General features: G+C 36.3%; 1 protein-coding gene and 1 long non-coding RNA gene across 9 annotated transcripts in view; one reads left to right on the top strand and one right to left on the bottom strand.

Moving 5' to 3' along the window:
* ATRX (ATRX chromatin remodeler) overlaps window positions 1-24,340 on the top strand; it is a 290,605-nt gene that overhangs the window by 98,080 nt on the left and 168,185 nt on the right. For all 8 annotated transcript variants that reach the window (XM_032331146.1, XM_032331145.1, XM_032331144.1 and 5 more), the window contains 3 exons: window positions 13,465-13,537; window positions 23,238-23,371; window positions 23,798-23,974. In XM_032331146.1, the coding sequence (XP_032187037.1) occupies window positions 13,465-13,537; window positions 23,238-23,371; window positions 23,798-23,974 (384 nt within the window). The remainder of the gene's footprint in view (window positions 1-13,464; window positions 13,538-23,237; window positions 23,372-23,797; window positions 23,975-24,340) is intronic.
* Window positions 29-16,031, bottom strand: LOC116583135. Its single transcript, XR_004282628.1, has 3 exons — window positions 16,020-16,031; window positions 15,466-15,468; window positions 29-110 (listed from the first exon to the last, which is right to left on the bottom strand). It is a non-coding gene; the product is annotated as an uncharacterized LOC116583135 (long non-coding RNA).

Raw genomic sequence — 24,340 nt, 5'->3', positions numbered from 1 at the left:
CCCACTGAGACCCAGGCGCCCCTCTTTGTGCCTTCTGAATCTGGATATATGTTTCCCTTCCCAGATTTGGGAAGTTTTCATCTATTATTTCTTTAAGTAAATTTCTGCCCCTTTTTCTTCCTCATGTCTTTCTGGGGTCCTTATAATGTGCCTGTTACCATGCTTGACTGTGTTACTGAATTCCTTAAGTATACTTTCATTTTTTTTTTTTAAGATTTTATTTATTTATTTGACAGAGAGAGATCACAAGTAGGCAGAGAGAGGAAAGGAAGGGAGGGGAGCAGAGAGCCCGATGCGGGGGTCGATCCCGGGACCCTGGGATCATGACCTGAGCTGAAGGCAGAGGCTTTAACCCACTGAGCCACCCAGGTGCCCCAGTATACTTTCATTTTTTATTATTTTCTTTCTCCCCTCTGTTCACCTTGATTGCTTTGTTTTACTCTGCTTTGTAGGTCACTGGTCCATTCTTCTACTTCCTCTATGTACTATCTTTTTTAATTTTTTATTTTTTATAAACATATATTTTTATCCCCAGGGGTACAGGTCTGTGAATCGCCAAGTTTATACACTTCACAGCACTCACCATAGCACATACCCTCCCCAATGTCCATAATCCCACCCTCCTCTCCCAACCCTCCTCCCCCCAGCAACCTTCAGTTTGTTTTGTGAGATTGAGTCACTTATGCTTTGTCTCCCTCCCAATCCCATCTTGTTTCATTTATTCTTCTTCTACCCCCTTAACCCCCCATGTGGCATCTCCACTTCCTCATATCAGGGAGATCATATGATAGTTGTCTTTCTCTGCTTGACTTATTTCACGAAGCATGATACCCTCTAGTTCCATCCACATTGTCGCAAATGGAAAGATTTCATTTCTTTTGATGGCTGCATAGTATTCCATTGTGTATATATACCACATCTTCTTTATCCATTCATCTGTTGATGGATATCTAGGTTCTTGCCATAGTTTGGCTATTGTAGACATTGCTGCTATAAACATTCGGGTGCACGTGCCCCTTCGGATCACTACGTTTGTATCTTTAGGGTAAATACCCAGTAGTGCAATTGCTGGGTCATAGGGTAGTTCTGTTTTCAAAATTTTGAGGACCCTCCATGCTGTTTTCCAGAGTGGTTGCACCAGCTTGCATTCCCGCCAACAGTGTAGGAGGGTTCCCCTTTCTCCACATCCTCGCCAGCATCTGTCATTTCCTGACTTGTTCAGTTTAGCCATTCTGGCTTGTGTGAGGTGATATCTCATTGTGGTTTTGATTTGTATTTCCCTGATGCCGAGTGATGTGGTTCCCTGATGCCGAGTGATGTGGGGCACTTTTTCATGTGTCTGTTGGCCATCTGGATGTCTTCTTTGCAGAAATGTCTGTTCATGTCTTCTGCCTATTTCTTGATTGGATTATTTGCTCTTTGGGTGTTGAGTTTGCTAAGGTCTTTATATATTTTGGACACTAGCCCTTTATCTGATAGGTCGTTTGCAAATGTCTTCTCCCATTCTGTCAGTTGTCTTTTGGTTTTGTTAACTGTTTCCTTTCCTTTCCTTTGCAGAAGCTTTTGATCTTGATAAAATCCCAATAGTTCATTTTTGTCCTTTCTTCCCTTGCCTTTGGCGATGTTCCTAGGAAGATGTTGCTGCGGCAGAGGTCGAAGAGGTTGCTGCCTGTGTTTTCCTCAAGGATTTTGATGGATTCCTTTCTCACATTGAGGTCCTTCATCCATTTTCAGTCTATTTTCGTGTGTGGTGTAAGGAAATGGTCCAATTTCATTTTTTTGCATGTGGCTGTCCAATTTTCCCAACACCATTCATTGAAGAGGCTATCTTTTTTCCATTGGACATTCTTTCCTGCTTTGTCAAAGATTAGTTGACCATAGAGTTGAGGGTCTATATCTGGGCTCTCTATTCTGTTCCATTGATCTATGTGTCTGTTTTTGTGCCAGTACCATGCTGTCTTGATGATGACAGCTTTGTAATAGAGCTTGAAGTCTGGAATTGTGATGCTACCCACTTTGGCTTTCCTTTTCAATATTCCTTTGGCTATTCGAGGTCTTTTCTGGTTCCATATAAGTTTTAGGATTATTTAATCCATTTCCTTGAAAAAAATGGATGGTATTTCGATAGGAATTGCATTAAATGTGTAGATTGCTTTAGGTAGCAAAGACATTTTCACAATATTTGTTCTTCCAATTCAGGAGCATGGAAAATTTTTCCATTTCTTTGTGTCTTCCTCAATTTCTTTCATGAGTACTTTATAGTTTTCTGAGTATAGGTTCTTAGCCTCTTTGTTTAGGTTTATTCCTAGGTATCTTATAGTTATGGGTGCAATTGTAAATGGGATTGACTCCTTAATTTCTCTTTCTTCTGTCTTGTTGTTGGTGTAGAGAAATGCAACTGATTTCTGTGCATTTATTTTATATCCTGACACTTTACTGAATTCCTGCACAAGTTATAGCAGTTTTGGAGTGGAGTCTTATGGGTTTCCCACATATAGTATCATATCATCTGCTAAGAGTGATAGTTTGACTTCTTTGCCGATTTGGATGCCTTTAATTTCCTTTTGTTGTCTGATTGCTGAGGCTAGAACTTCTAGAACTATGTTGAATAGCAGTGGTGATAATGGACATCCCTGCCGTGTTCCTGACCTTAGTGGAAAAGCTTTCAGTTTTTCTCCATTGAGAATGATATTTGCTGTGGGTTTTTCGTAGATGGCTTTGATGATATTGAGGTATGTGCCCTCTATCCCTACACTCTGAAGAGTTTTGACCAGGAAGGGATGCTGTATTTTGTCAAATGCTTTTTTAGCATCTATTGAGAGTATCATATGGCTCTTTTTCTTACTTTTATTAATGTGTTGTATCACATTGATTGATTTGCGGATGTTGAAGAAACCTTGCAGCCCTGGAATAAATCCCACTTGGTCGTGGTGAATAATCCTTTTAATGTACTGTTCGATCGTATTGGCTAGTATTTTGGTGAGAATTTTCGCATCTGTGTTCATCAAGGATATTGGTCTGTAGTTCTCTTTTTTGATGGGATCCTTGTCTCATTTTGGGATCAAGGTGATGCTGGCCTCATAAAATGAGTTTGGAAGTTTTCCTTCCATTTCTGTTTTTTGGAACAGTTTCAGGAGAATGGGAATTAGTTCTTCTTTAAATATTTGGTAGAATTCTCCTGGGAAGCCGTCTGGCCCTGGGCTTTTGTTTGTTTGGAGATTTTTGATGACTGTTTGAGTCTCCTTACTGGTTATGGGTCTATTCATGTTTTCTATTTCTTCCTGGTTCAGTTGTGGTAGTTTATATGTCTCTAGGAATGCATCCATTTCTTCCAGATTGTCAAATTTGTTTGCGTAGAGTTGCTCATAGTATGTGCTTATAATTGTTTGTATTTCCTTGGTGTTAGTTGTGATCTCTCCTCTTTCATTCATGATTTTATTTATTTTGGTCCTTTCTCTTTTCTTTTTGATAAGTCTGGCCAGGGGTTTATCAATCTTATTTTTTCAAAGAACCAGCTCCTAGTTTCGTTGATTTGCTCTATTGCTTTTTTGGTTTCTATTTCATTGATTTCTGCTCTGATCTTTATGATTTCTCTTCTCTTGCTGGGTTTAGGGTTTCTTTCTTGTTCTTTCTCCAGCTCCTTTAGGTGTAGGGTTAGGTTGTGTACTTGAGACCTTTCTTGTTTCTTGAGAAAGGCTTGTACTGCTATATATTTTCCTCTCAGGATTGCCTTTCCTGTGTCTCACAGATTTTGAACCATTAATTTCCTGGTTGACCCATTCGTTCTTTAAAAGTATGCTGTTTAGTCTCCATGTATTTGGGTTCTTTCCAACTATCCTCTTGTAATTGAGTTCTAGCTTCAGATCATTATGCTCTGAAAATATGCAGGGAATGATCCCAATCTTTTGATAGCGGTTGAGACCTGATTTAGGACCCAGGATGTGATTTATTCTGGAGAATGTTCCATGTGCACTAGAGAAGAATGTGTATTCTGTTGCTTTGGGATGAAATGTTCTGAACATATCTGTGATGTCCATCTGGTCCAGTGTGTCGTTTAAGGCCTTTATTTCCTTGCTGATCTTTTGCTTGGATGATCTGTCCATTTCAGTGAGGGGAGTGTTAAAGTCCCCTGCTATTATTGTATTATTGTTGATGTGTTTCTTTGATTTTGTTATTAATTGGTTTATATAGTTGGCTGCTCCCACGTTGGGGGCATAGATATTTAAAATTGTTAGATCTTCTTGTTGGACAGACCCTTTGAGTATGATATAGTGTCCTTCCTCATCTCTTATTATAGTCTTTGGCTTAGAATCTAATTGATCTGATATAAGGATTGCCACTCCTGCTTTCTTCTGATGTCCATTAGCATGGTAAATTCTTTTCCACCCCCTCACTTTAAATCTGGAGGTGTCTTCGGGACTAAAATGAGTTTCTTGTAGGCGACATATAGCTGGGTTTTGTTTTTTTATCCACTCTGATACCATGTGTCTTTTTTTTTTTTTAAAGATTTTATTTATTTGACAGAGAGAGAGATCACAAATAGGCAGAGAGACAGACAGAGAGAGAGATGAGGAGAAGCAGGCTCCCCGCCGAGCAGAGAGCCCCATGCGGGACTCGATCCCAGGCCCCTGGGATCATAACCTGAGCCGAAGGCAGAGGCTTAACCCACTGAGCCACCCAGGCACCCCACCCTGTGTCTTTTTATTGGGGCATTTAGCCCATTTACATTCATGGTAACTATTGAGATATGAATTTAGTGCCATTGTATTGCCTGAAAGGTGACTGTTACTTTATATTGTCTCTGTTCCTTTCTGATCCATTACTTTTAGGGTCTCTCTTTGCTTAGAGGACCCCTTTCAATATTTCCTGTAGAGCGGGTTTGGTGTTTGCAAATTCTTTCAGTTTTTGTTTGTCCTGGAAGATTTTTATCTCTCCTTCTATTTTCAATGATAGCCTAGCTGGATATAGTATTCTTGGCTGCATGTTTTTCGTTTAGTGCTCTGAATATATCATGCCAGCTCTTTCTGGCCTTCCAGGTCTCTGTGGATAAGTCTGCTGCCAATCTAATATTTTTACCATTGTATGTTACAGACTTCTTTTCCTGGGCTGCTTTCAGGATTTTCTCTTTGTCACTAAGATTTGCAAATTATATTATTAGGTGACGGGGTGTGGACCTATTCTTGTTGATATTGAGGGGTGTTCTCTGCACCTCCTGTATTTTGATACTTGTTCTCTTGGCCATATTAGGGAAATTCTCCAATAATTCTTTCCAATATAACTTCTGCTCCCCTCTCTCTTTCTTCTTCTTCTGGAACCCCAATTATTCTAATGTTGTTTCATCTTATGGTGTCACTTATCTCTCAAATTCTTCCCTCGTGGTCCAGTAGCTGTTTGTCCCTCTTTTGCTCAGCTTCTTTATTCTCTGTCATTTGGTCTTCTATATCGCTAATTCTTTCTTCTGCCTCATTTATCCTAGCAGTGAGAGCCTCCATTTTTTATTGCACCTCATTAATAGCTTTTCTGATTTCAACTTTGTCAGAGTTTAGTTCTTTTATTTCTCCAGAAAGGGCTTTTATATCTCCCGAGAGGGTTTCTCTGATATCTTCCATGCCTTTTTCGAGCCCAGCTAGAACCTTGAGAATCGTCATTCTGAACTCTAGATCTGACATATTACCAATGCCTGTATTAATTAGGTCCCTAGCCTTCGGTACTGCCTCTTGTTCTTTTTCTTTTTTTTTTTTTTTGTGTTGAATTTTTCCGTCTTGTCATTTTGTCCAGATAAGAGTATATGAAGAAGCAAGTAAAATAGTAAAATGGTGGCAGTGATGCCAGGAAAATACACTTTAATCAAATCAGAAGAGATCCCAAATCATGGGGGGGAGAAAGGGGATAAAAAGAGGTTTAGGAAAATAAAAAGAAACAATTAGGAAAACGAATAAAGAAAAAAATATAAAAAAGGATAATATATATATGTATATATATATTAGATAAACTAGTTAAAAATGTTAAAAAAGAAAAGGGTAAAGTTAAAAATTTAGCAGAAGAATAAAACAAAAATTGAAAAAAAAAATTAATTTAACTGCAAGACTAAAGAATCATGGGGAGAAAGGCATGAGTTCCGTGCTTTGCTTTCTCCTCCTCTGGAAATCCGCTGCTCTCCTTGGTATTGAACCTGCACTCCTTGGTGGGTGAACTTGGTCCTGTCTGGATTTCTTGTTGATCTTCTGAGGGAGGGGCCTGTTGTAGTGATTCTCAAGTGTCTTTGCCCCAGGGGGAATTGCACCGCCCTTACCAGGGGCCGGGCTGAGTAATCAGCTCGGGTTCGCTTTGGGGAGCTTTTGTTCCCAGAATGCCTTCCGTAGTGTTCTGGAAGATGGGAATGAAAATGGCGGCCTCCCAGTCTCTGGCCTAGAGGAGCCGAGAGCTCGGGGCCCCACACCTCAGTGCGCCCTCAGAGAATAGCACCCAATTACTCCCGTCTCCCTGGCCTCTGGCCGCGCTCCGAGCTCACCGAGCCTGCGACTGGTTCAAGGTAACCCTGAGCTGAGAGCTCACTCCTCAGCTCTGTCTCTGTAGCCGGCTTCCCTGTTCTAATACCTGCAAGCTCTGCGACACTCAGACACCCTCGATCCTTCTGTGACCCTGCGGGACCTGAGGCCACACTGACCCCACTTGGGCTGCACCCCGGTTTAGCCTCTGGAGCGATGTCCCTCAGCGGAACAGACTTTTAAAAGTCCTGATTTAGTGCTCTGTTGCTCTGCTGCTTGCCGGGAGCCGGCCCCTCCCACCGCGGTCTATGGCTTTGGATTCACTTCTCCTCCAGTCCTACCTTTCAGAAAGTGGTTGATTTTCTGTTTCTAGAGTTGCTGTTCTTCTTCTCTTTGATCTCCCATTGGATTTGTAAGTGTTTTCAATCTTTAGATAAGCTATCTAGCTGATCTCCTGCTACCTGATGTAGTCTCTGCCTGCTACTTCTCCGCCATCTTGACTCCCCTTTATTGTACTATTTATTCTCTCTAATATATATTCAATTTTAGTTACTGAGTTCTTCGTCTCTTATTGGTTTTGTTTTCTACCTCTTTGTTTTTTTCTACTTCTTTGTTGAGTATCTCAGTGAGGTTCTCCACTCTTTTCTCAATTCTGGTGAGTATCTTAATGACTATTAATTTAAATTCTCCTTTAGGCGTATTACTTATCTCTGTTTTGTTTAGCTCTCTTGCTGTGGTTTTGTCATGTTCTTTCAGTTGGGACATACTCCTTCTTCTCCTCATATTGTCCAGTTCTCTGTGTCTTTTTCTACATGTCAGCCACATGCTCTTGTAATTAGTGGTCTTATGAAGAGCAGGTTCTGTAGTGCCCTACAGTGTGGTGTCCTTGACATGTGACACTTCTGGATTGTTTGCTTTGGGTGTTGTTTTACCTTAATTTTATGGGTGAGCCTTTTTTGCCTTCATTCTATTCATCTGCAATGGCTCTGTTTGTCTCTTGTGGGCAGGGTTTGGTCCATGTGTTCTTATGGGCCAGCCTGATGTTTGCCTTGGGCTTGAGTTGAGTCACACCAGCTATTTATCAGAAATGTGGTAGCTCAGAACTACAGGGTGTTCTCCCCACATTGTCTCCTGAGAAGTTTTGTTTTGTTTTGTTTTTAAAGATTTTATTTATTTATTTGACAGAGATCACAAGTAGGCATTGAAACAGGCAGAGAGAGAGGAAGGAAGCAGGCTCCCGGCTGAGCAGAGAGCTCGAAGCGGGGCTCAATCCCAGGATCCTGGGATCATGAACTGAGGCGAAGGCAGAGGCCTTAACCCACTGAGCCTCCCGGGTGCCCCTCCTGAGAAGGGGCCTGCCATCAGACTAGATGTCTGCCCTCACCCTGCTGCTGGGGCACAGTTTTGACTCATGTTTGTGCTTATTCTTCCCTCTGCTCCTGGGCAGGAGTCATTTTGAAGTGGTGCTGGCCACTCTTGGGGCTATAAGCACACTGCCTAGTTTGTGTCACTTCTTCGGATGGTCTTCTGCCAGGGGTATGTTGGTGGGGGCTGTCTGTAAAAGAACATTGGGGCAGGTTTTGTGTGGTGCCAGGAACGTCGATGCCACTCCCATGTGGAAGATGTCTTGCAGGCAACTGATTAAACTGTCCAGAGTGCAGACTGGTGTGGAGGGGATAAGTCTACAGAAGACATAGTGGGGTGGGTCATACTTTCACCAAGGTATGTCTAGAGAGTTAGTGCTATCCTGGTTCCTGTAGGAGTCGTGAGGGAAATGGCACCTGCCAGCATTTTGGTCTTGCAGAACTCTCCCAGTGATCCCTGCCCTTGCAGTACATGCTCTGAAGTTAGTAAAGAAACCACCTTCTCATATACCCCAGGCCCTTCTCAAACTGCTGTTTGTATGCTGTATCTCAGTGGGGTTGGTTTGTTGTGCTGTCTCTTAAGGATGGGGACTCAATTTCCTACTGCTCCCTGGTTCTTCCAAAGTGGAGCCTGCTGATTTTTAATATTTAATGTGTGAAGTCCCACCCATTGTAAGTTCTTGGGAAGTTAGGTCCCTCTGGTTTTGAAAGCCAAATGTCATTGAGATTTGCCTCCCAGTGTGTGGGTCTTCCATGCCTGGGGTGCATAGCATGGGGTCTGCTCTTCTTCTCTGTATGTGTCCGTGGCATCCTTCCTTTCCTCTGACAGATCCACAGGTCACTTTGCCTTCCACTCCATCTTCATCCTTTCTACCCTCTTTATGGTGGCCTTGTCTGTACATTTAGCTGTGGAGAGTCTGTCAGTCTTCAGATCATGTTCTTTTATTTGCACTGATGTGGCTGTTATGTAGATGTAACCACAGAATAAGGTTAACCTGGGACCCCTCTGCTCCACCATCTTCACAGAAATCCACCTGAACTTTATTTTTAAAAATTTATAAAGGAGATTTTAGATATAAATGTGTTCCTAGCAGGGCCAGAATGTTTAAATTTTCGCTTTATCCCAGTTGGGCTTTGTGCATTTAATTTGAATATTTCTTTTTAAAATTTTTATTTATTTTTATTTTTATTTCTTTAAAAGATTTTATTAGAGAGAGAGAGAGGAGAGAGAATCAGTGGCGGGTGGGTGGGGCAGAGGGAGAGGGAGAAGCAGACTCCCTGCTAAGAAAGAAGCCTGACACAGGGCTCCATCCCAGCATCCTGGGATCATGACCTGAGCTGAAGGCAGACACTTAACCAGCTGAGTCACCCAGACATCCCTGAATGTTGCTTTTTTTTTTTTAAAAGATTTTATTTATTGATTTGACAGACAGAGATCACAGGGAGGCAGAGAGGCAGGCAGAGAGAGAGGAGGAAGCAGGCTCCCCACCGAGGAGAGAGCCTGATATGGGGCTTGATCCCAGGACTCTGGGATCATGACCTGAGCTGAAGGCAGAGGCTTTAACCCACTGAGCCACCCAGGTGCCCCCCTGAATGTTGCTTTTAAATAAAACTTTACATTCCTTATATGGAATGTTTATCTGATGAGTTGTTTTGAAAAGCAGGCGTGATTTTCATGGCATATTCTGTTTAATGCATTGCTGTATCAGATGCCTGTATGGATTTTTGCCTGTATGGCTTTTAACTACTGTCCCCAAAATTGTCAGACCCAGTGTGTTTCAGAATTTTCAAGTTTTAGAAAGATAGTATCAATTAGTTAGCATATATTATGTAATAGTCCCAATTGCTTATGAGGCAACACTCCCATAATTAAGCAAATTAGTATTTTTGCAGCAAAACATGTGAACATTCATACTTAAAGGAATAAACAGTTTAGATCAGGTTTTGCTGCCAAATGAACTTTGGCAACAATTTGTAAACTTCGTTCTGAGAGCCTTGATTTAAGAATTTTGGTTGACCCTTGAAGAATGTAGAGGTTAGGGATGCTCATCCTCTGTTCAGTCAAAAACCGATATTTAGCCTTTCACTTTTCAAATACTTAACTCTTAATAGCCTGGTGTTGACTAGAAGCCTTACCAATGACATAAATAGTTGATTAATACGTATTTTGTATATTTTATATACTATTTTATTTCATTAAAGTAAGCTAGAGAAAAGGAAATAACAAGAAAATCATAAGGAAGAGAAAATAGTTACATTGGTGTACTGCAGAAAAGAAATCCATGTATAAATGAACTTGTGCAGTTCAAAGCCATGTTCAAGGCTCAGCTATATGGTAGTATAAGAGATTGTATTCAAAGTACCATCTAATACTTACTTTGATATCATATCAATGTTTTGTTATCAGGTTTGTTGGGAAAGCTCTTATTAAGGATTAGAGTATAAGAATAATAAATTGTGAGTTATGGAGTATTCTCATTGGCAAATTGTAGGCTATTGATTTATCTTAAACTTTGGAAAACTGATTTCCATCATTAAACAGCTTCCCTAGAGAAATCAGCATGTTTGATTTCAATTGCTAATTTTCATTTCCCCAAAACACATATGAGAGGATTCCACGATATACCTCTCCTGTTTGGAACTATTAATACATAGTGTAATAAGTAGTATGTATTCATTGGATCTTAAGAAGAGATGGCAGTGTATGGCAAATACTTGTAGAGTGCATTTCTCAATAATTCCTTACCTGAGCACTGGTATAGATCACTGTGTTCCATTTTGATCATTGTGTTCCATGTATCTTTGTTCTGAAGGATCATCATGCTGTTTAGGAGGTGATCCTTTTTTCATGCATGTATATCCACAGAAGCCTTGAGAATTGAGCTCTTCTGCAGATGCCAGTCTCTCAACTGTTTGGTGGAATAAGCCCAGCCTTGTTGTTTGGATTGGATTTTCTTTACCCTGGATATTTCTTGGAACTGATTACTTTAGATGATAAAAAGAAGATAATTTTGCTCGGGAATTAACATGTCTAAAAATGGGCCTTTGTAAAAATGTTTAAGTAGAAAAGATTATGAAGGGTTGAAAATAAGCACTATAAAAAGTACTGTGTTTTTTTAAAAGATTTTATTTATTTATTTGACAGACAAGATCACAAGTAGGCAGAGAGGCAGGTGGAGGGAGGGGAAGCAGGCTCTCTGCTGAGCAGAGAGCCTGATGCCAGGCTCAGTCCCAGGATCCTGAGATCATGACCTGAGCCACCCAGGTACCCCAAAAATACTGTTTTAAGAAAAGTTTGGGTGTGAGCCAAAAGATAAGTGGCATTCCTTTTACTTTAATTTTTTTTTAAAGATTTTATTTATTTATTTGTCAGAGAGAGAGTGCACAAGATCTTGGGAATGCACAAGGGTGTTGGCAGGTAGAAGGAGAAACAGGCTCCCCATTGAGCAAGAAGCTCTATGCATAAGTGGCATTCCTTAATAATTTGTTTATATGCATATATAAACATAGTATATTTTCCCAATGTGTTGAGCTTAATTAAGGGAACAATATTTTTGAACTTTTAAAAGGGCTCCCCTGCTGCCATATGTTTAGGTGATTCCAGTTTATTCAGCCATAGTTGGGTATCCTATTATGAGGTATAATAGTTTACTAGAAAAATTGGGACTTGAGAATGGCATGAGCAACCAGAGTGAAGAATATGGTCCTAGAATATTGCAGTCCAGTGAACAAGATAGATATAGATAAGTTATTATTTTAAAAAACACCAGAAGAAACATATAAAACTAAAATGGGGCTATGTAATAAACAGCAAGTGGGCCATTTAATCTAAATATTAGAGGAAGACTTAGAGGAACAGGTGACATTTGAACTCAACTTTGAAGGGTGTGTCAGATTTTGAAAAGTGCAATAGGGGAATGACAGTAATATTACTAGTAATATTTCATTTGAAAACTGGTCTGCTTGAGGTATTTATTGTGAGTTTGGTAGGATATTCCAAGATTTATTTTTGCCTTTCTGTATTTAGCATATTTCTGTCCTGAACCTACAGCTTTCTGTGTTCTTTATGGATCTTTTTCCTCCCACCATGTTCTCTGTATATTTTATTATAAAGCAGTTTTATTTTTTTGAGGTTTATTTATTTATTTTAGAGAACGAGAGAGAGCATGAGCTGGGGGAGGGAGAGGGAGAGAGAATCTCAAGGAGGTTCCATGCTTAGCACAGAGCCTGATGTGGGGCTCAGTCTCATGACCCTGAGATCATGACCTGAGTTGAAATCAAGAGTCAGACACAACTGACTGAGCTACCCCAGTGCCCTCAAAGCAGTGAATATACAGAAAAGTTTGTCATTAACATTGTAGTGTGTTTGCTTTATCACATATCTGTTTATATATCCTTCTGTTTATCCATCAGTGTACCTAATTTTTTTTTTGCCTTTTAACTGTTCATTTTGAATTAATTATAAATTCACGGGACATTGCAAAAAAAAAATATATATATATATATATATATATATATGGGGCGGTCTGGAACAATATCCTTCATTGAGTTACCCCCAGTGGTGACATCTTGTATAACTGTAATACAGTATCAAATCCAGGAAGCTGAAGAGTTACTGCAGTTTCACCAGTTTTTCCATGCACTGATTTGTTTCTGTGTGTATGTATATGTAAGTATAGTTCTGTGCAGTTACCACATATGTAGCTTTTTATAACCAGTACTACAGCCAAGATACTCAACTTACTCCATTACCACAAGGTTCCCTTGTACTACCCTTATACACATCCCCATGCTTATCCCCATTCTTAACCCCTGACAAGTGTTAATTTCATTTTTATCTCTAATTTTGTTACTTTGGGGTGGAATCATGGAGTGTGTAACCTTTATAGAGATTGGCTTTTTTCACTCAATGTAATGCCCTTGAAATCCTTGATGCATTTCAAAATAAATGGTAAATAAACATCAGTGTACTGTTCCCTAATTATTTCAGCCTACATAGTATTAATTAGAGGTCAGTATGTAAGTTTGTTTTTCAGGTAAATTTTATATACAGTAAAGAGCACCAATCTTAACCTCTTTAGATTTTTAATTAAAGGATAGTAGTGTGGCTTTTTAGAAGGAAATCTATACTTATACTGTACTTGAATATATTTCTGGATAATTCTGATCATGACTGATACAGATTTAAGTATATTTTACTTCCTACTACCAAAATATTAATAGCAATTTTATTATTCTTCAGTTTTAACAGGTTAAGACATCTATTAACTTCAAACTTAAAATGGATCGCTACAAAGCTAATTTCAGCAAGAAAGTTATGGTACTGTGTTGCTAGATTGATGAAGACTTGTTACTGGGAAGGATTAGCTTTAAAACTGTTGTATTCTGGGAAGGAACTTTGCAATATATAAAATCCAACTATTGTTTTACTGCTGGTACTTCATAAATTCCCCATTGTGCTTTCCCTGTACATTTTTTACTCATGTTTTGGAACCAGAGTACAGTTTAGAACCCACTAGTTCTGACGTTTTTGGCTTTCAGTTTTATTTTACATGATTTTACTTACATAGATAATTTAAAGCTAATTTTAAGTGCACTTTTTTCCCCTCAAGGAGATGAAGCCTTATCTAAATCAGTGCCTGTCACAGTGGATGATGATGATGACGACAATGATCCTGAGAATAGGTATGATTCCATCTGTAAGGACTTTAAAAAGATTATAACACACCCTAGGCGTGGGCACAAACAGCAGCAACGGAACCACAAACCGGTTGTAAAAACCAGGAGTGCCTGCCTTAGAAAGACTCGCTCACAGTCTTCCTGCAAGTTTGAAAGAAAGGCCAGAAAATGGGCTAAAACTCAGAAACCTTAAGAGAAAGTAAATATAAATATTAACACACCTAGCATAGGGTGTGTTATAAATGCAGCACTGTCAATTTTACGTTCCCATGTAAACTGTGATAATTTTTTGAGAATATTTTAATTTTGGCAGAGTATTTTATTGATGAAAATAAATCATTTCAATAAATGGTGACAACAGACATCTCTCTCCTCAATATCTGATTATTGTTTTTAATTGCCATCTAATATGGTGGTCCTGTTTATTAAGACCCATTCAAAGTGATGAAAAGGAGATTGCTCTGATATGTAAGATTAAGAAATTCTTTTCAAAATAAGTATCAATTTATAAAGGGTCCAGACCGATTTGGATTTTAACCATTTTTCAAATAAAATAGTATGATAGTATTAATTTTAATAAGACACAGTAGGTTAGAAGTAAACAGTGTAGCCTTTACAGATTCACTTAACCTGAGGGATGGCTGGGAGAAGAAGAAAATACAAAGACACACCCATATCCTAACAATGAAGAATAATGGAAATGTATTAAAGAATATAACCCTAATTTTTCTACCTATCTCTTAAACCCTTCCTGAAATACAGTATATCCCACACTCATAATCTTCAACAGGATCGTGTGGTATAGTAGGTGGAATTTTAGAATAATGGGGATAAGAATATCTGATTTCTAGTTCTAACTTCTTTTGTCTGTGTGATTGTATGCAAGTGATTCTACCAAAAGTTTCTGATTTCTAAAATGAAAGATTGGATGAAATTTTCCCTGATTAATTCTAACACCTATTATCAATGATAGACTTAATGGTTTTACTAAAGAACATTCTATTAACCATCCATTTATTCCTAATAGTAAGTTATAATATTAAGAAAACATGAAAATATGCATGTAATTTTTGTGTCATAATTTTGTAGGAAATTAACTTTGAGTTAGTAAATGCTGTGAGCCAGCTGTTATTGTAGCTCTGTTTTCTATATCTTGTTGATGCTGATAGAGTTTTTTGTTTTTAAGATCAGCATTTTTCTAATAGGAGAATGTTTTTATTAAGGTAAATGAACAGTTTTATTTTGTACTTTTAAATAGAGATCAGTCATGGGCACAATGATTCAGATGCTGCTTACCTACTATTTTTTGTAATTAAAAAATACATATATCCACTTATTTTATGAGATGAGGTGGGGTCCAGAATGGATTGGTAAAGGCATATATTTTATTCATCAGCAAGTTTTATAGTACATGATAGCAAGATTATGAAAGCATTTAAAAAAATCTCTTTTAAAATGCTTTAATTCCTCTTTATTTATTTAGACTACTATTTTGTTTTCCTGTAAACCATGAGGACTCAAATGTTATTAAAAGGCTAATAATGCTTAAAGCATGCTATATTCTATTTTAACTACATACATGATGAACCTTAATCTCATATTTAGCCACCAAATGAGTGTCATTGAGGTATGATAATTTTATATTTAAGTTAGAACTTGTCAAAATATGAATATGATTTTCATCTTTTAAGTTGCTTGATTATATCTCTCTGTAACTGGCAGATATTTTATTGAAAGGTATATTTAATTCCACCTTGTATTTTTGATTAAAAAATACAATACTGTTCAGTATTTTTGAGAAAAATGAATTTTATCTTGAACATGTTTTTCATTATACTTATTTCAGTGTGCCATTATAAAATATATCATTATATATTGTTTCATTTTCAGCATAACAAAGAGGTATCTAATACCCACGGTGGGCATACAAATACCCACTGGAACTGTTTTTGCATAGATGATGTATTTGAGCATATTTGAATATGCACTTTTAAAAATTTATTTGCAGATCATGATTAAGACTTGGAATTATAGTTACCATTTTCACATTTTTGAGTAGGATGTATTTTAGTATACAGCATATTGTGATTGTGTGTAAATTTGTACACAATTGTGTAATTGTGTATAAATTGTGTATACATTTCATATGCTTTGACTTTTTAGCATTGTTAATACATTTTCAGTTTTGACATTTATGGAGAGGTAAATAGTGTATTAATGCCAATGCTTAAGTATTTGGATGCAATAAATTTCTCTAAAACTTTTTTCTTGTTCAAGCATTTAATTTTAATTATAATGCATCTTTTCATGAAAGTTGAAATAATTTGTTAAAATCAAGATATGGAGGTTAGTTTTTAACCAAAGAAGTTTTGATATTTCTGATATTGAGGAAGTAAATACTTTATAATTCCCTAAACATATATACTTATATATAAAATATATACTTACATATAAATTTATGGGAGAGTTTTACAGTGGATTGCACTACTGTTTCTGTCTTTTCTATTTTTAAAGCTATGATAGTTTTTGGAGTCATTTAGAAAATTTAGTCATGTCCTGAATATTTTAGTAGGTGTGAATATATAAATTTGTTGTTTTAGCATACTGTTATGTAGCATCATTCATATTTGAAAGTAAATGTATGCCGTTGTGAGGTAGAGTGGTTTAAATTGTAATTTCTGTTAAATTGCATTTATATAATAAACAATGAAAAAATATTATATATTGACAGTTTAACTTTTTTTTGGTTGAACTTTTTAGAAAAAAATATAAATAGTAGACTAACTTTATAGTTTGAATTTTGTATAATTGGGAATTTACTTAGAATTTTATAGTTTAGACTTTATGTACTTTTTGAAAGGGAGAATAATATGAAATGGTTTGTAAAGTTATTTAAATTACACGTCCGTTATTTTACAAAGTCCATTATTTTAATTTGCTGTTATATTAAGTAGGCTTTCAAATACCTATTGCATTTTAAATTGGTTCTTTCATTGAAAAAACATTTATTTATGTAATTTTAAAATTATGATTGCATTTCTACAGTTAGCTGGCATCGAAGATACATTATGATTCTGTAAAAGGGGAATTTTGACTAGACATTTTCTAATGTCCTATATCTGAATACCTATACTGTGAATTAGCCTCAGTGATAAGATGTTAGTTTGTTCAAGTTTAACAGTGTTAATGTTGAGGATCATTAAACCAGGCTTGTCTTTAGAGGTTGCATACTAAATCAGTGAGGAGTCTGAAAAAGAATTATTTTCAGTATGTTCTTTATTTGTAGAATTTTTTCTAAGCATTCTTTTTTTTATTCAAATTTGACTAAAAGCTGAGATTTTTATATGGATACCCTCCCCTGGCACACACAAAAAACATTTACCTTCTATTTGAAGAATGCTTAATTGGGTCTAATAATACTCCATAGTTTTCTCATAGTTTCTTTCTCAGTGGGGCTAAATACTTACATAAAAGCAAAATTTGATGTGGAGATTGCTTAAAGATTGTCTGTTGTTAATAGAAGTTCTGTACTTAATTATAGTGGGACTACACCATACCCTTAAAGATTTCCAATTATTTTGTTATTTGGTAATACTTTACTTTTCAACTGGAAAATACACAAATGATTGTTTTTTCCCTACTGATTTGGTGGAGGTATTCTGTTGATAAAGGTTCTGTACTATTAATTCAGCATATTTTCAAAAGTAATTAGTTTTTTCCTGGATGTTGTTCATGTTAATGAAGATATTTAATGATTGCTTACCTGATCTCAGCAATGTTTAATGGGTTGGGTATATCTCAGTTCCCTTCAACAAAAGACTTTTCATTTGGTTTCCATTTTAAGCACTTTTTAGAATGTTTATTTTCTACACATGTTTTTATTTTTTATATGAATTTGCTAAATCTGGAATAATTTTTTCTCTGTGAAATATTTTTTTTTTATTGTGGTCCTGTTTGGCTACCAAAATTGCTTTGGTTCTCCTTTATTATTTTGAAAAACAAAGCTAGCATTTTAAATGAAGCATTTTACTTGTTTTTATGTTTGAGTAAGGGTTTTAAATGCCTGGCAATTTTAAGGTAACTCCATTTCAGTTTACTCTGTTTTTTGTAGTGCAGGTAAGTATTGTAAGTCATTTAAGTACATATAGATGTCTAGTCTTGTATATAGGATCCATTTGTAGATAACTAAACTGGTTGCAGTTGTCATGAGATCTCTTTCTCATGCTAGGATTTTCAGCAAGGAAATAAACATGGTCATTAGTGGTGATCTCTCTGCTTAAGATTTAAACATTATGTTTAGCCTTCTTTCCTGTTCTCTGTTCTTTGGTGATACTGGGACTTTTAGAGAATGGAAAATAGCTCCACCCCCACCCCCCACCCCCACAAAGGGAGTTTGCATTTTCTAGTGATAGCAAAAATGATTCATTTTTCTGACTTAATATATGTCTCCTTTGTCTTTAGCTTTGAAGTTTATAAATAAAAATGAGAGGAGACAATCCTGCTTTTACCTTTCAAGTATAAGAAAATATTAAATTATCTCTTTAATATCAAATTTTCTAAATTTATATCAGTGTTAATAAAGTTTTTCCTGTTTAAATTTCCTCTAAAACTGCTTTAGATTTTACGTAAAATCAGGGAATGCACATTTTGTTATTTGAATTTAGTCAAACATTATAGCCTGTGTATAAATTGCTAATAAACTGTGGGTTCTTAATTTCATACAGCTTTTATATTTCTACTAAGTTTTTAAAAAAAGTTATTTGATACTAATGTTCCTGGTACCCTCACTAAAAAGGGAAACAGTGCTGCTTTTCAGTAACTGCAAACATTGTAGGACGTATGACTAACAAATGTTTGAAACTACTGTTTAGCTTTTTGATTCTTTAGTTACATCATTATTATCTCATAAACTCTACCATTTTGGGGTACAGATCATATGCCTTAGTCATTTTTTATAGAAGCGTTCATATCAAGAATACTAATTTTGAACTAAGGAGTTAAAAAAATGCTAATATAGATTTTGAAGATGAATTCCATAGCAATTCTATGAAATACTTTAGGTTTTTTTTTTTTAAACATTTTTTAATTTAAATTCAGTTAGTCAACATATAATGTATTATTGGTTTCAGAGGTACAGGCCTATGATTCTTCAGTCTTATAGAATACCCAGTGCTCATTACATTACATGCCTTCCTTAATGTCCATCACCCAGTTTGAAATACTTGTTTTTACTAACCCTGAAGTATATATAACATTTGTTAATGCCTCACACTTTACTGGAAGAATATGGGTTCAACCTTGTTTTCGCAAAAAGTTTTTAACATTCTTTGGCTGTAGTCATTTGAATTGTTTTACATCTCAGCATTTTGAATATGATATTGTATTTGAGCATGGCATATACTTAGATACTTATTTTGTATCTCTAAAGGGTATGCATTTAAACCTATAATCTTATTCAGAATTCTCTGTTTAAACTAATTCTGTTGTATTGTACACAAAATGTAAACACTTTTTAAAAAAATTTGTCATCTTTGTGTATGGGTGCACCATAGTTTTTGGTATTTTTTACTTAGCAATTTTCTTTAAACCTGTTTTCAGAACCTCTTAAAAGATAAAATAGTAGATTATAGGGGTGTATCTGAGACGGCCTGTCAAGAGCACTTTAGAGATGGAGCATACTGGACTAAAGATGTTTAGAACTTTTTAAAAAAATTTTAAAAATTGAAGCTCCAATACTTTCATTTCTAAATACATATTTGGAAATCAATAAAATACAGTTATCTTTAAGAATGTGACTGTTGTAGATTCACCAGGTACTCATAAGCATGGTAGTAGTGAATGAGCAGAAACTGTAACACTCGCATAGTAAGGTTAGAGAATCTTAGGATTCAGGATTCATCTTAGGTGCTACTTCTTGCTTTGCCACTAACTAGCTTTGTTTCTTTGGCCACATCATTTTCCCTTTCTGCGCCTGTTTCCTCATCTGTCAAATGGCAGAATTGGGGCTCTAAAATTTTGTGTTGCTTTTGTAATGGCTGTTTCTCTAAAACCTCCATGGTGCACCAGATCCCTCTATTGATTACTCCTATTTTAGAAATTAAACGTTTTGAATTATTGATTTATGTACCAGCAAGAGGTAGTTTACTTTCTTTCTCTGTTTGAGTGATTACACAAGGAACATTTACGCATTTCTTTTCTAGATAGGATCAGAATAACTAAAGGCTTTCTTGGCTTTCTCTTTCTCTTTCTCTCTTTTTCCTGCTTGGGTGTTTGTCTTTGCATTTTCGGGGTGATTCCTTATTTTAATTTTGCTTCCTTACAGTAGTTGAAGGTGTAAAGGGTCATAAGACATTATTTTGGTATTATGTGATTTAGAAGCCTTAGCTTGTTTGGGTTTTGGGGTTCTATTAGTCTCTTGTGCATCAGTTCCAATCATTGTTTTTTTTTTTTTTGTGGGTTTTACCCTTCCTCCCATATTGTTTTGCTTTCTCCCCTTCTCCCTTCCCTCCCTTTCAGGAAAATGGAGGAGTGGCTCCATTACTTCCAGCTCTGCCCAGGTTTTCTGCCACAGAGTGGCACAGCCTGTGCCTCTAATACTTCTGATAGAGTCGTGACTGCTTTGGATGCTACACCTGTCCCAAGATGTAATATTGAGCATTGAGATTCCAGGGGGGCAGTACCTTGTTGCCTGGATGATTTTCTCAGAAACGTCCTGGAAAGCCTCAAGAAAGGAAACTTCAGAGCAAACAAATCAACTAGGGATCATGACTATACATCCAACACATGCATACCAGCACGGGTCCGGCCGAGGCCTCCAAAATGATGCTTTGCCAGCCTCAGCTGGTTCTCGAGTGATGATGTCCTTGAAGTCTCTGTGGCCCGTGACTCAAGAGTTAAGGTAGTGGAGTTTCCCTTAAAGCATCTCAACAGCAGGCTTTGTAGATGGGACACATCTCACCTCAGCATGTTTGCTGACTACTCAGGTTGAAGGTCAGCCTCAGCCCTTAGGTCCTTCAAGCTAAGTTCTAACTGAGGTGTAGGTTATGTGATAGGCTAGGTTTATGATACAGTGTGTCTTTGATGGAGTAGGCTTGAGCCATCAGTCATGAAAAATGATTTAACTTTTTATTCTTTTTAGGGCTTAATATACAGGACTATACATTAGGTTTTCCATTGGTCAAAAGGTATTAGAGGGTAAATCTAAACCATCTTAGGGAGGTAAAGCTAAGGGAATCTCCATCACTCTGTATGTAAGTTCAGTTTGGAGAAAAATGACCATTCTCTGAATTCTGTAATTTTTTTCCTGTTTCTAAAGCGATTGTGATTGTTCTATATATTATGTTCTTAATGAAGGTTGTTGATTGATAAACCATGTAATTTTTCAGTGTATGGCTCTCATTTAATTTTCCATAATTTATTATGTAATTTCACAGTTGACATAGAATTGTATCTTAAATCATGTGTATCATATTTCTCAGTTTTTTCATGACAGTCTAGAACTTGAGTATGAATTAGGTAGGTTTACATATTTTGACTTCCATTTGGTAGACATTCTCTTAAGAGTCTAGAGTTCAAAAGAAGAAAAATCTTATGATTTCTTAAAATGAACCAAGTCTTTACAGATAATACAGAATTTTAGACTTTTTTTGAACTTGTAAATACAAACAAATCAGGTGATTGAAGTAACCTTCAGTGTAACTAAACTACTACTTGTATTTTTGTTGGTTATTATTGTACTACCCAAATGGTTATATAAGATCTTGTTACTGCAAGTGAAGTGTTTTTCTATTTGCAATCTGTTATTCAACACTTTACATTTATGTGTGTGTGTGTGTGTGTGTGTACCCACATTCATTCCAAAACAGTGGTTTTACCCAAATTGGTTCAAGAAAGTTTTTCCTTGTCCATGGGAAATGACAAATGTAGTGTACATTAAAGATTTTAGAGAGTTTTTCTAGACAGATGCTTCTATTAAATTTAAAGAACCACCCTTCATTCTGAAACTGTTTCCTAATTTGTGGAGGGTATGTTCAAATAGTCTTTACTTTATAAAATGATGAAAATAAACAATTTTGGCTTCATAATTTTATTTTTGGCAAAATGAGAACTTGACAGTCCTGTACTGTTCTCCATTTTAAAAAGTTTACTGTGTACAATCCAAGTCAGCAAACCATTGATGTAGAAGTGTAATAACAACAATTTATAGCTCAACTGAAGTAGGATTTAAATTGGAGTGATCTAATCTTCACTTTATTGAAATCAGATAAAAAAACCCTCAAAGAAGCAAACTTATCTGTGGTTTCCTTTAGCACTTAGTAACTCTCTGTGTTGTCTAAGTATTTCTAATTTGTCTGTTTAGGGAAGGAAGCACCAAAAGGCAGATAATAAGTGATTACCTTTTTGCTTCAGTCTTATTTGGTGCCTTTAGTATGTATCTTTGAATAAAACTAGTAACGAACAGTCTGCCTTTCAGATAAAATTACCAAGGCATTAACATCTCCTATCATTGAGTGAATCTTGATTGAAATGTGAATGTGTGTTAAGAAATCTGAAGAAAGGTTTCAAATCCAAAAATAGCGGAAGTTCCATAATGCCACCTGGAAGTTTTTGACTGAGCTAGAGAGAATCTTAATTGCAGAATGGATTTTTATCCCATAATAAGAGTTATTATTAGTTCATGGAAAACTAAGAATCATGCTGCCTTCCTTTTGAACCTTTTTATAAGGTATTCCTTTGTTCCTGTGATTTATAAATTTATATCACAAAGACACGCCAGATGCAGAACACCTCATCTTATACAGAAGCTGCATGATTGCTTTTATCTTACATTTTCAGGTGTTTTCCTTTAACATAAACATGGAAATTTATTAGGATTATATTTTATTGTAACATAAGATGACATTAAAGAAATATTTTTTCATGCTTTTAGCAGTTGATTTTTCCATTAACAAATTGGTCTTTGAGGAACATCTTGAGAAATTTTGGTATGAGTGAGGCTACTGCACTGTCTACTTTTTGGGAAAGTGAAGACTCATTTATGGTATTTTGTGTTCTTTTACCATGTGTATAATTAATAGCACTCATGTCCCTTCTCTTATCTGCCCTAGTTTGAATATTATTAGGGATTTCTGATTGCTTCAATACTTAGTATATGGTATATGCTTTCATTTCATTAACAGAATTTATGAATTAAATGGAAATTTAAGTGCCAAAAATATTTTTCACCAGTTTGAGGCACTGTTTGATAAGAAAGTGGTATATTACACATTGATTTTCTATGAATTGTTTTGCTTTGAATAGTCTTCTCATGTGGAGTTTTGTCTTGGAATGCCATTTTTCTAAATAAGTTGATTTATTACATGGGCCTGTCTGATACTGTAGCTGTTGGATGATGGCAGCAGAGCAAATATAGGATTAGAAGATTATGCAGCATGAAATTGCAGTTGGTCAAAATGGTAGAAATGTCCCTCAGATTTTTAAATAAATGGCAGAAGTATGTAGAATTGGAAGATAAAAATCAGTACTAAGAGCATTTTCAAAAGTTTTGGTTGGTAGCTTAGTTAAAATGTGGTTTTGGTAGTCTTCTACTGACAGTATAAAATCTTTTTGCACATTTATTTCTATTTTGATAGAAGTTTTTTTTTTAAATTTGTTATACTTCACTACCAAATATATAGTTTTTTTTTTTACTGTCTTTTTACTCAAGAATTGCCAAGAAGATGCTTTTAGAAGAAATTAAAGCCAATCTTTCCTCTGATGAGGATGGATCTTCAGATGATGAACCAGAAGAGGGGAAAAAAAGAACTGGAAAACACAGTGAAGAAAACCTGGGAGATGAGGGTGAGCTCCAACAAGAAGTATAGGATCTCATAACTTGATTGTTTGACCAATTCAGTCTTTGAGGACTATCTGAGCATGAAATTTCATAATATATGCATTTGGAGTTTATTAAACTTAAAACTTCACTACTACCTTTACTCCTTTTGAGTATCTGGTAGTAATTGTGCACATTTTGTCAGTTTTTGCCAATAAACAGATGATTTTTAAAGCAATTTTTTTTTTACTTTTAAAAAAATCTATGTGTCTATTGGTGATTTTTAATCAATATTTAATCATAGTAATCAAGTCTGAGATTGTCTGGTATTACCATTGTTATCAAAGTAAATGCAAGCTCTGATCTTTTTCATAAGTCTTGGTAATTAAATAGTTTTATAAAACATTTTAAAGGAAAAAAGTCTGAAGGCTTTACTGATTTTCTCCATTTAGAAACAAAAATTCAACTCAATTCTGAATCAGATTCAGATTCTGAAGAATCTAAGAAGCCAAGGTACAGACATAGGCTTTTGAGGCACAAACTCACTGTGAGTGATGGAGAATCTGGAGAAGAAAAAAAGATGAAGCCTAAAGAACACAAAGAAGCCAAAGGCAGAAATAGAAGGAAAGGTAAGACATTTTAATTCTGAATGTAAGGAGGGGGTGCGTGGGTGGCTCAGTCAGTTAAGCATCTGCTTTCCCCTCAGGTCATGATCCCTGAGTCCCAGGCCCAAGTCCTGCATCAGGTTCCCTGCTCAGTGGGGTGTCTGCTTTTCCCTGTGACCCTTCCCCATCTTGTGCTTTCTCTCTCTCCCTCTCTCTCAAGTGAATAAAATCTTTAAGGAGAGAGAGAGAGGGAGGGAGAGAGTGAGAAAGAGGAAGAGGGCAGAGGGAAAGGGAGAGAATCCCAAGCGAGCTCCACAGTCAGTGTAGATCCCAACGTGGGGCTTGATCTCATGCCCCTGCAATCACGACCTGAGCCAAAATCAAGAGTTA

The sequence above is a fragment of the Mustela erminea genome, chromosome X (genome assembly GCF_009829155.1).
Source record: "Mustela erminea isolate mMusErm1 chromosome X, mMusErm1.Pri, whole genome shotgun sequence".
Lineage (NCBI taxonomy): Eukaryota > Metazoa > Chordata > Mammalia > Carnivora > Mustelidae > Mustela > Mustela erminea.
Note: the sequence above shows the minus strand (reverse complement) of the source record. Positions and strands in the feature narration are given on the sequence as shown.